Source organism: Lagenorhynchus albirostris, chromosome 9 (genome assembly GCF_949774975.1).
Source record: "Lagenorhynchus albirostris chromosome 9, mLagAlb1.1, whole genome shotgun sequence".
NCBI classification, from domain to species: domain Eukaryota; kingdom Metazoa; phylum Chordata; class Mammalia; order Artiodactyla; family Delphinidae; genus Lagenorhynchus; species Lagenorhynchus albirostris.
The window spans coordinates 13068425-13080565 of record NC_083103.1 but is presented as its reverse complement, the minus strand read 5'-3'; the positions used below and the strand labels follow the sequence as shown (position 1 = coordinate 13080565).

Sequence of the window (12141 nt, the reverse complement as noted above, 5' to 3'; positions counted from 1 at the left end):
AGTGGGAGGCCCGCGTACCGCAAAAAAAAAAAAAAAAAAGGCACACTCCATGGGGGGAAAGAACATTTTTCATATCAGCATTTTTGTTTTTAATTTTATTGAAGTATGGCTGATTTACAATGTTGTGTTAATTTCTACTGTACAGCAAAGTCAGCATTCTTATTGACTGGAATAATGCCAGGAACAGTGTAGGTTTTTGATAAACGTCAGTAGAATGAATTCTTCTGCTTGCCATTCAACCTCCCCCTTTATCTGTCTTCTCTTACTTTGCCCAAATCCTTAATGTGATCAATTTTCTCCTCTTCAAGCTGCCTCCTAATCTACCTATAAATGCCCCCAAGCCAAATACTATCAGGGACACTCCTGTAGTTGAACTCTGGGTCTATTGCTCATTGCAACAGAGGATGCATACCATGGGGAAGGGTGGGACATCTCTGGAAGAAAGTATTAGAAAGAAATAGGAGGGAATTCCCTGGCATTCCAGTGGTTGGGACTCCGTGGTCTCACTGCCAAGGGCCCGAATTCCCTGGTCGGGGAACTAGGATCCCACATGCTGTGCGTTGCGGCCAGAAAAACAAAACAAAACAAAACAACCCAAAAAACAAAATAGGATTGGCTTGTGTTGGATGGTTTGTATAATGGATCAGAGAAGTGGGGTTTTGCTCTGTATTGGAGGCTGTCAGGAAACAGGGGTGATTCTGTGATTGGCTATCAGTAAGAATGAAGCAAAGCTAAGGCTGTGATTAACAAAGAATCTGTGCAGTCATTCATATTAGCCAAAATAACAGGGGGATGTTTGGTCATTTCTGTGGTTAGGATAATGTTCATACTTTTGCCTGTGTTCAAACATCAGTGATTATGTTTTTGTGTTGATCTATCGTGGTCACAGAATGGCCTTGTCTGTACTGATGATTTGCAAAATTATTTCTACAGAACACTAAGGCCTAGCTAATAATACCAGGCCAGCACCCAGATGCCAGGAGCTGCTTTTCTCTTTCTCATAACCCACACTCATTCCTAACTTTCATCAATCTGTTTCTCCTCTTAGGATGCTATTCTCCGTTCCCCAGCAAACTCCACAAAACCCCATCTTCCCCATGAGGCTTTCCTAAATACTACTTTCTCCATTAGATTATCTTTTCTGAATGCATCTAAAAGTCTTGGTTGGCATACCACAGTTTAGTACTCAACTGTGTTCTAGCCTGAATTGTTTGACTTGTTTCACACGTATTTTTTTTAATAAGTTTATTTATTTGTTTTTATTTTTGGCTGTGTTGGGTCGTCCTTGCTGTGTGTGGGCTTTCTCTAGCTGAGGTGAGCGGGGGCTACTCTTCGTTGCAGTGCGCGGGCTTCTCATTGCGGTGGCTTCTCTTGTTGTGGAGCACGGACTCTAGGTGCGCAGGCTTCAGTAGTTGTGGCACGTGGGCTCAGTAGTTGTGGCTTGCGGGCTGTTGAGCGCAGGCTCATTAGTTGTGGCGCACGGGCTTAGTTGCTCCGCAGCATGTGGGATCCTCCCGGGCCAGGGCTCGAACCCGTGTCCCTTGCACTGGCAGACAGATTCTTAACCACTGCACCACCAGGGAAGCCCTAGCATGTATTTTTCTTCTTAGTAGATTGTAAACCTTATTTAGGGGCAGGGCTGTTTCTCATACTTCAGGATCCTCCAGAAATGAGCGCCCGCTGAGGTGAAACGAATGGCTGGTCTGAGTAAGGGGAGAGGGCAGCTTGCTTCTGTATCACAGCTCTGAAAACACAGCTACAGGCCTGCAGGGGAGAAACCATTAGCTTGCCCTTTCCCCTGCTGGCTGCCATTTCTAACACCCTGAGCTGATCTTCCCATCAAGAAAGCTTTTTCCAATTTTTCTTTTGGAGCAATCATTTCTTTCCAAGAGTTATTTTTTTTTTTTTGGCACTCTCTTCTGTCCCTACCTGTCTGAAAGCTCCTTGAATGCAGGATCTACCATTAATGCATTTTTGTCTCCTGTCACTCTCCCAAAGCACCTGGCACCTGACTTAGACGGTGGAAGGAAAGGACCAGCAGTTCCCGACCAACCCCATCTCCTGCCTGGCTCGACGCAGAAAGCGGAGTGCATCAGAGCTGTCTCCTGTCGGGCCGGGTGGGACGCCTATGAGGCTCACTGCAATGGCCTTTGGCACAAGACCTCAGCCTGGGCAGTTAGCCGCACGCTCTCCGGCCCATCATCACTGCCCCGGGTTGCTCCTTAGAAGGACACTAAGCAGGTTTGGGGAAACTTTAATTAAAAGCTGCGAGTTTCAACCACTCTCCACAGAGACGCTGGGATTCGTCAAAGCTGGAGAAGTATAAGCAATCGACATCGACCGCAAAGCCAGCAGGCAGAATCAGCTCGGTTTCCACCGCCGGGATGCGGTTTGCTTTCTACAAAGCCTACTCACGCCAACTGTACGGATCAGCCAATCACACAACCCGAGAGGGCGTGGTCGCCAAGTAGAAGGTGGAGAAGGCGGAGCCGAAGCCTTGATTAGCATCCGGTCTGGGGCGGGGGGCGGGGCCCAGAGGCCTGGCAGCGCCGCGTCTGAAGAGGCTTCAAGTTGCGAGGCCGAACACCAACGGCCATGTTTATTTCTGGCAGGTCAGCTGACTTGGACTAGCTCAGGGCCAACACGTAGGCGGTATCCCTTTTCTCTGGGGAGCGGATGAGGCCCTCCCCTCACACACTTCCCATCTCTCCGCGCGCGCCCCCGCCTTGCCGGTGAGCCTGTTTGGCGGGAAGTTGGCTTAGTTGGCCTACCTGTGGCTCAGCGGGTTCTGTGGTCCCCGCCTTGTTTTTCCCAAGAAGCTTCTCAATCTTTCGTCGGTCATCTCGGCATAAGGCATAGTACCCCTTCGCACGGAGGACGCCATGGCTCCCAGGAAACGCCCAGAAACCCAGAAGACCCCCGAGGTGGTTGTGCGCCCCAAGAGCAAGAGGAACAGAAGCCCCTGGGAGCTGGAGCCCGAGGCCAAGAAGCTCTGTTTGAAGGGCCCCGGTACTGCCTGCGCCTGCTGCTTTAATTAATTCCGCCATTTGGGGTTCTCACACAGGAGGCTGGAGTGGGGGGTGGGTGCGCCTGGGTCCCTGAGGCCGTCCCAAATTATGAACGCCTCAGGCTGTGCATTTTGTCTGCAGGTCCTATGACACCTTAGAGCTTGGGCTTAACCTCCCTCAGGTGACAGGAAGAGGCAGATGAGCTCCATTACAACAGACACAACGGACTTTTCAAATTCCTTGTTTGTACCAGAATTTTTACACACTGAGGACTGCTTAAGATAATCCCACTTTGCCTAGTGGTGTGTGTACTTAATTTCTCTAGTCACGATTGCTAGCTGTATGTCCTTTTGGTTTAACTGCGGAAACCCTCCCATTTCCCTCCTTCCTTCCTTCGAAAACTCATTCTTAGGGGTTTATTGGGGCTTGAACCTGGGGCTATAAGGAATGTAGGGAACTCCAAAGACAGGGGGTTGTTGATGAAGTGTTTTTTTTGTTCATGAGAAGAAAGAATCGGTTGTCACGAGGCGGGATTCATAGAGATCAGGTCCTCAAATACATGTTGGTAATCCAGAGTTGCTTTATTCCTATTCTAGGTGGATCTGCCTTCCCCAAAGTAGCCTAGCGAATTTAGCGCCACACCGGACCCTATGGATCCTGCTGGTTTTAAGGAGAAGAGATTGCACTTAGGGCCAACCACTGGTCACCTCTACATTATTTTAATATAGGATTTAAAGAAACTGCTTTTCCCGAAAAGTCACTTCTATGCTGTCCTAAAATCTTTTTATTGTGCTTTATATATAACTTTTAAATTGTCACCCAACCCTATCACTAGTTTTCCAGCCCAAACTGGGAAGAGTTCTGCAGTTCTCATGTGTTTCTTTGGCTCAGTTCTCAGGAACCCCGCAAGATCATAGTTTCACTTCAGAAGTACTATTTTGGGGAATGTTTTTTGGAAAGGGCTGAATTCCTACTCACTATTTATTTGTTGTGCTGGGTGAGACTGAGCAGAACGTGGAAAAACCTTAGGAGATGATAAGAGAGATTGTCTATGCCGAATGAAGGAACAAGGCTTTCTTTTGGGGATGTTTCAGCAGAAAAATCTTTGAGTGAGATTGGAGCGGAAAATATGTGTCTGTTCTGCTTGGCAGGTCCTAGCAGAAGATTTGACTCAGGCTGCCTTTGGGCGGGGTTGGCTAGCCTGCGGGTCCCGCCACCATGCAGCATCGTCAGGGCCCTCCACCGGCATAAGCTGGGCACAGCTGCCTGGCCATCACTACAGCAGGTGAGGCGTTTCCTGGCTGAAGAGCTCAAGGGTTTGCATGGTGCCTTTTTTTTTTTTTTTACTGCTGGATGGTCCAAAATTAGATGCTGGGTTGGTTCAGTGGGTCGGCGGAGTGGTCAGATCACCCCCATCTTGTTGACTCCTGGGCACTCAGTCATGTAGAAGTGCCCACTGGGCACTCAGCCATGTAGAAGTCCTATGCTGTAGGGCGTCCCAGCAGGAATGCACCCTGCCTCCTTGCTTTCCATGATTAGATCATGTATATTGCAAATATTTTTATGCACAGAGTCAGGCAGTTATTTTTCCTTTAGTGGGAGGACCTGACCCCACTTATCTATGCGGGAGTCAGAGATTGGCAATTTACCCTTACGTTTTAATTCAACTTAATTTTTTTCTCTCTGTATCAGGGTCTCCAGCAGTCCTTTTTGAACTCTCTGGCTTCTTACCGGATATTCCAAAAGGCTGCCCCTTTTGACAGGAGGGCCACATCCCTGGCGTGGCACCCAACTCACCCCAGCACCCTGGCTGTGGGTTCCAAAGGGGGAGATATCTTGCTCTGGAACTTTGGCATAAAGGACAAACCCACCTTCATTAAAGGGGTGAGCAGTTCCCTGTGCCAGACGATAGTGCTGAAGAAGTGTGTGTTGAAGGGATGAAAAGTCATCCGGTAACAAGGAGATAATTGGGATCAAAAATAACTGTGGGTATTTTCAAACGGGTCAATGGTGATGATACTCAACTCTTTATTGAACGCCTGCCCTTAAAATATTAGGAAGTATGAAATATTGATCACCCTCGTAAATCACCTAGAATCTAAGCCCTTTCTTACCTCCTTGGCCTCATCTTGTACTACTGTCTTTCCTCATTCCCTATGCTTTAGCCATACTGGCTATTTCTATTCCTGAAGCTGAGTCTTTGCACTTGCTGTTCCCTTTGACTGGAGTGCTCTTTCCCATGGTTTTCTCATGGCTGGCTCCCTCTTATCATTCAGGTCTCGGCTCAATATATTTTTTCAAAAAGGCTATTACTGACCGCTCTGCCTAATGACTGATGACTCCCTATCTCATTATCCTGCTTCACTTTTCCCCCACAATGTTTATCAATATCTGAAATGTTTTACTTATTTGTTTGTCTTTACCCACTGGAAGGTAAGCTCCATGATGGCAGGGACCTTGTTTTTCTGATTTACCACTGTAACCCCAGTACCTAAAACAATGTTTGGCCTAGATAGCTGCTTTGTATTTGTTGAATGAATGAGGGGCTTGGAGTATAACTGGATAGGTGGGATGTCTACCGACAAGATAACTAACAATACAGCAGTACAGATGCTAAATGCTACATACAGAACATGAGAGAAGGAAGAATCTCTTGTGAATTACAGTCAATAGAGGTTTCATAGATGAGTGAGGAGTGAGGAAGAACAATATTTAGATAAATGGAGAGAAAAGGAGGAAAGGCAGAGTGTGTTTGGGGCAAGGTTTGGCATAGAGCTTTTTAGGGGTGCTCTTAATTGTGCTAGTGTTTGTCATCAGTCGCTGAGGGGTGAGGGTATTGGCCCCTCCACCAAAGACAAGACCGTTAGCTTGCCCAGCTGGGGACTGACATTGGAGGGCTATACTGTGAAAGGTGATGCTCTGGGTTTAGAGCAGGAGCCACAAATTCACATGCGTAAAGAAGCCACACAGATAAAAGAATGATGTAGGATGGTGGTTAGTGGTAAATTGGAGATGGTTGACAGGTGGGAATCTAGGTCCTGAGGTATCAGATCTGATTTTTTCACATGAAGACTGAAATGTTCTGACTTTAAACAATTGTGATGAAACACATATAAAATTTACCATCTTAACCATTTTTAAGTTTACAGCTCAGTGGCTTTAAGTACATTTACATTCTTGTGTAACCAGTCTCCAGAACTTTTTCATCTTGCAAAACTGAAACTCTGTAGCCATTAAACACTAATTCCCCATTCCTCCTTCTCTCCAGACCCTGGCAACCACATTCTGCTTTCTGTCTCTATGATTTTGACTAAGTATCTCATACAAGTGGAATCAGACAGTATTTGTCCTTTTGTGATAGGCTTATTTCACTTAGCACAGTGTCCTCAAGTTTTATCCGTGTTGCAGCACGTGTCAGAATTTTCTTCCCTTTAAAGGCTGAATAATATTCCACTGTATGTATGTACCACATTTTGTTTATCCATTCATCTGTTGATGGACATTTGGGTTGCTTCCACCTTTTGGCTTTTGTGAATAATGCTGCTCTGAACGCGGTTGTACAGATATCTCTTCGAGCCCCAGCTTTCAGTTCTTTTGGTTATGTACCCATAGTGGAATTGCTGGATCACATTGTGACTCTATTTTTCATTTTTTGAGGAACCACCATACTGTTTTCCATAGAGGCTGTACCATTTTACATTCCCGCCAACAGTACTCAGGGGTTTCAATTTAAAATATCCTGGTTTTTAATGTTGGGAACTAAGTGAAATTGAACATGCTCTGTAGCTAAACAAAACACATTTGTGAACTGGATTCTGCATTAGCTCACTGTTTTTCTACCTCAGGTTTAGAGGCCAAAGGTAAACCCAGGATGAGTTCTTTTAAGTGGAGGGTTTGGAGAGCAGCTCATCAGAAAAGGCCAGGTTAGGCAGGCTTGAAGATTAGGATTCAAGGTATGAGATCAGTGTTCAAGAAAATAAGTGCCTGAAGCCCAAAGAAAGGCAGCCAGGGGATTACTTGGTGGTCTGTCTACCCAGCTGGTGAGACAGGTGACCCCCAGGAGGGGTAGCTTTAAGTTGAAGTCAGAACCCAGAGCTCAGGCAGGAGGAGATTGGTTTTTTTCCTAGGCATCCAGGACATGGGAATAGAGAACTTTAAGAAACAGCCTAAGAGTGTCCTAGGGGAAGAGTTTCCTGACAAAAAGGGGAATGATAACTGCTTTGAACTTGTGTCAGGCTGAAGCTGCTTTTGGTTTATATCACCCTTTATTATGATGTGCATTTAAGTGAAGTTTCCTTACACACTGTTGTGGAGATTGGTCTGGGCATTTGAACTCTGTGACTAGTAGGGAACTAGGTTGTAGCAGGAGAAGGGTAGGTGGTCTGGAGAACTGTCTGTTTTTACTCCCAGGAACTGACGGCAGAAAGTTGATTTGAGACCAGTGACTGAGGGAGCAGCAGTGCTTCATTTTGTCATTTCTTTAGTCATCTGGCCTTGGCTCTGATCTTAATCTTTCAGGCCCTTGGCAAGGGGACATGTATTACATTTTCAAAATGAAGATTATTTTATTCTCATTGTAAAAATGACCTGTGCTCATTGTAAGAAATTCAGGCAATACAGAAAAAAGTATAAAGAATAAAGTAACTATTACCTGAAATCCCCATTTGAGGCATCTTTATGTGCGTGTATATACTGTTATACACACCCGTTCTTCTACTTATATTTTTATGTAAATATTCTATCCTAGAATCTGTTGTATTTTACTTATTAGATCATATCCTAGTTTAGTCATCTTGTACCAGATGACGACCACTTAAAAATATCTTATTTCCTGGACTTCCCTGGCGGTCCAGTGGTTAAGACTCCATGCTTCCACTGCAGGAGGCGTGGGTTCGATCCCTGGTTGGGGCACTAAGATTCCCACATGCTACTGGGCCAAAAATAAATAAATAAAATTAAAATAAAAATTTAATTAATTAATTAAAAATTAAATTTAATTAAAATAAATAAAATTAAAATATATATATATCTTATTTCCTTTTTTTGGTAATGCCTTTGGTTTTGGTATCAGGGTAATGTAGACCTCATGTAAAGAGTTGGGAAGTATTCCCTCCACTTGAATTTTCTGGAATAATTTGTATAGAATTGGTACTATTCCTTTCTTAAATTTTTTAATAGCATTCACTAGTGAAGCCATCTGTGCCTGGAGTTTTCTTTGTTGGAGGGTTTCTAACTATGTATTCAATTTCTTAATAGATACAGGGCAATTTAGGTTATCTATTTCTTCTTGAAGGAGCTTGGTAGTTTCTTTCAAGTAATTTGTCCACTTTATCTAAATTTTTGAATTTAGTGGTGTAAAGTTGATCATAGTATTCCCTTATTATCCTTTTAATATCCATAGGATCTGTAGTAATGTCCTCCCTCATATTTCTTTTTTTTTTTTTTTTTGCGGTACGCGGAGCTCTCACTGCTGTGGCCTCTCCCGTTGCGGAGCACAGGCTCCGGACGCGTAGGCTCAGTGGCCATGGCTCACGGGCCCAGCCGCTCCGCGGCACGTGGGATCCTCCCGGACCAGGGCACGAACCTGCGTCCCCTGTATCGGCAGGCGGAACCCCAACCACTGCGCCACCAGGGAAGCCCCCTCATATTTCTTGATATTGGTAATTTGTGTCTTCTTTTTTTTTTCCCCTAATCAGTCTTGTTAGAGGATTATCAATTTTGTTGATATTTTCAAAGAACCAGCTTTTAGTTTCATTGATTTTTTTTCTCTGTTGTTATTCTGTTTTCTTTTTTGTTGACTTTTGTTGTATTATTTTCTTTCCTATGCTTACTTTGGGTATAATTTGCTTTTCTTTTTCTGGTTTCTTAAGATAGAAACTTGAATTGTTTATTTGAGACCTTTCTTTTCTAATATAACCATTTAATGCTATACATTTCCCTCTATTTCTTAACTGCATCTCACAGATTTTGTTGTGTTTTTGTTTCCATTCAGTTCAAATTATTTTCCAAATTCTTTTTTTTTTTTTTGCGGTACACGGGCCTCTCACTGTTGTGGCCTCTCCCGCTGCGGAGCACAGGCTCCGGACGCACAGGCCCAGCAGCCATGGCTCACGGGCCCAGCCGCTCTGAGGCATGTGGGATCCTCCCAGACCAGGGCACGAACCTGTGTCCCCTGCATCAGCAGGCGGACTCTCAACTACTGCGCCACCAGGGAACCCCCCAAATTCTTTATGATTTCTTCTTTGACCTATGGGTTATTCTGAAGTATTCTGTTTAATTTCCAAATATTTGGGCATTGTTGAGATACCTCCCTGTTATTGATTTCTAGTTCAATTCTGTTACGAACAAAAGACATTTTACGTGATTTCCAGTCATTTTATTTTTTTTTTATTTTTTTTAAATTTTATTTTATTTTATTTTTTTTATTTTTTTTTATTTTATATTTTTTTATTTGTATTTTGGCTGAGCATACGGACTATCTTAGTGAGTTTTCCATATGCATTTGAAAAAAAAATGTGTATTCTGCTGTTTTGGGGTGAATTTTTTTTTTTTTTTCCTGTGGCTGCACTGCGCAGCATGTGGGATCATAGTTCCCCGACCACGGATAGAACCCATGCTGCCTGCAGTGGAAGGATGGAGTCTTAATCACTGGACTGCCAGGGAAGTCCCTGTTTTGGGGTGAATTATTCTCTAAATGTCAGTTAGGTTAAGTTGGTTGATAGTGTTGTTTAAATATTTTGTATCTTTTTTTTCTTAATGTTCTGTATCCTTATTGATTTTATGTCTCATCAATTATTGAGAGAGGAATATTGGAATCTTCAACTATAAAATTGTGGTTCTGTCTATTTTCCTTTAGTGTTTGCTTCAAGCATTTGGAAACTCTGTTATTAGGTGCTTACACGTTTAAAATTTTGTCATTTTGATGAATTGACAACTTTGTCATTGTGTGATGTCTCCCTTTACCCCTGGTAATATTTCTTGTCTTGAAATCTTTGTTTGATATTAATGTAGCCACTGCAGCTTTTTTATCATTAGTATTTGCATTGTATATCTTTTTTTTCATCCTTTTATTATTAATGTATTTGTGTATTTGTATATAAATGAGCTTCCTGTAGATAGCATGTAAAAAAAATCCAATCTGGGAATTCCATGGTAGTCCAGTGGTTAGGACTCCTAAAACTAATACAGTGTTATACGTCAATATCTCAGTAATTTTTTTAAAAATTTCATTTAAAATAAAGTTAACCTGTGGGAAGTTCCCTGGTGGTCCAGTGGTTAAGACTTGGTGCTTTTTGTTATAAAGCAGAAGCTAACACACCATTGTAAAGCAATTATACTCCAATAAAGATGTAAAAAAAAAAAAAAAAGACTTGGTGCTTTCACTGCTGAGGGCCTGGGTTCAGTCCATGGTTGGGGAACTAAGATCCCACAAGCCACATGGTGGCACAGCCAAAAAAAAAAAATCCAATCTGACAATCTCTACCTTTTTTTTTTGGGGGGGGGTGTACGGAGGCGTCTCACTGCTATGGCCTCTCCTGTTGCGGAGCACAGGCTCCGGACGCACAGGCTCAGCGGCCATGGCTCACGGGCCTAGCTGCTCTGCGGCATGTGGGATCTTCCCAGACCAGGGCACGAACCCGTGTCCCTTGCATCGGCAGGCGGACTCTCAACCACTGCGCCACCAGGGAAGCCCCAAATCTCTACCTTTTAATTGGAGCATTTGACCATTTACATTTAATATGATTATAAATATGATTGGGTTTAAGTCTGTTATCTTATATTTCTATTTGTCCCATTGCTTTGCTCCATTTTTCTTTTTTTCTTGTCTTCTTTTTGGTTGAGTACTTTTTATGATTCCATTTTATCTCCACTATTGGATTATTAGTTACACTTCTTTTCCTTTCTCTTTTCTCTCTTTTAGTAGTTGTTCTTGGGTTTATAATGTACATCTCTTTTTTTTTGACCACACAGCTTGTGGGATCTTAGTTCCCTGACTAGGGATTGAACCTGGGCCCTTGGCAGTGAAAGTGAGGAGTCCTAACCACTGGACCACCAGGGAATTCCCCACAATGTACATCTTTAATATAAGAGAGAACCTTCAAATAATGTTATACCACTTCACATGTATTGTAAGACTCTTACAACTATATATTTACTTCTGTTTTCTCCCTTCTGTCATCGTCCTACATTTTACTTCTACATATGTTATAAACCCTACATTTTTATTTTTGCTTTACACAATTATCTTTTTGTTTCTGTTTTTTGTTAAATCTTTATTGAGATATAGCTAATATATGATAAACTGCACATGTTTAAAGTGTATGATTTGATGAGTTTTGACATACGTATACAACCATGAAACCATCACCACAATTAAAATAATGAACATATCCATCACCCCCGAAGTTTCCTCACACACCTTGGAAATCCATCCCTTTCTTCCCTCTGTTCTGACACCTGAAAACCATTGATCCACTTTCTATCCCTATTGATAAATTTGCATTTTCAAGGCTTTTATATAAATGGCACCATACAATATATACTCTTTTTTTTTTGGCTTCTTTCATGCAGTATAAATATTTGAGATTCATCTACATTTTTGCATGTATCAGTAGTATTTTTTTCTTTCTGAGTAGTTTTCCAGTGTATCGATATACCACAGTTTATTTATCCATTCACCTGTCGAAGGGCATTTGGACTTTTTCCAGTTTTTGACTGTTGCAAATAAAGCTGCTGTGAACATGCATGTACAAGTCTTTGTGTGGATATATGTTTTCATTTTTCTCGAGTAAATACCTAGTTGTGGAATAGCTGGATTGCAGGGCAGGTATCTTTTAAAGATATTTTTTATTTATTTTTATAAATATTTATTTATTTGGCTGTACTGGGTTTTAGTTGTGGCACATGGGATCTTTGTTGCGGTATGCGGAATCTTTAGTTGCGGCAAGCGAACTCTTAGTTGTAGCATGTGATCTAGTTCCTTGACCAGGGATCGAACGCAGGCCACCTGCATTGGGAGCGTGGAGTCTTAGCCACTGGACCACCAGGGAAGTCCCTAAAGATATTTTTTTAATTTTTATTTTTTTTTAATATTTACTTTATTATTATTTTTGGCTGCGTCAGGACTTAATTG

The 12141-nt window shown here is 42.6% G+C and overlaps 1 protein-coding gene across 1 annotated transcript in view; it reads left to right on the top strand.

Annotated features, from left to right (window-relative positions):
- Positions 1 to 2700: 2700 nt before the first annotated feature.
- The window catches only part of DDB2 (damage specific DNA binding protein 2), a 21727-nt gene continuing 12286 nt past the window's right edge, over positions 2701 to 12141 (top strand). The window contains exons 1-3 of the mRNA XM_060159238.1: positions 2701 to 3009; positions 4160 to 4293; positions 4701 to 4892. Of these exons, the coding sequence (XP_060015221.1) occupies positions 2883 to 3009; positions 4160 to 4293; positions 4701 to 4892 (453 nt within the window). The 5' untranslated portion in view covers positions 2701 to 2882. The remainder of the gene's footprint in view (positions 3010 to 4159; positions 4294 to 4700; positions 4893 to 12141) is intronic.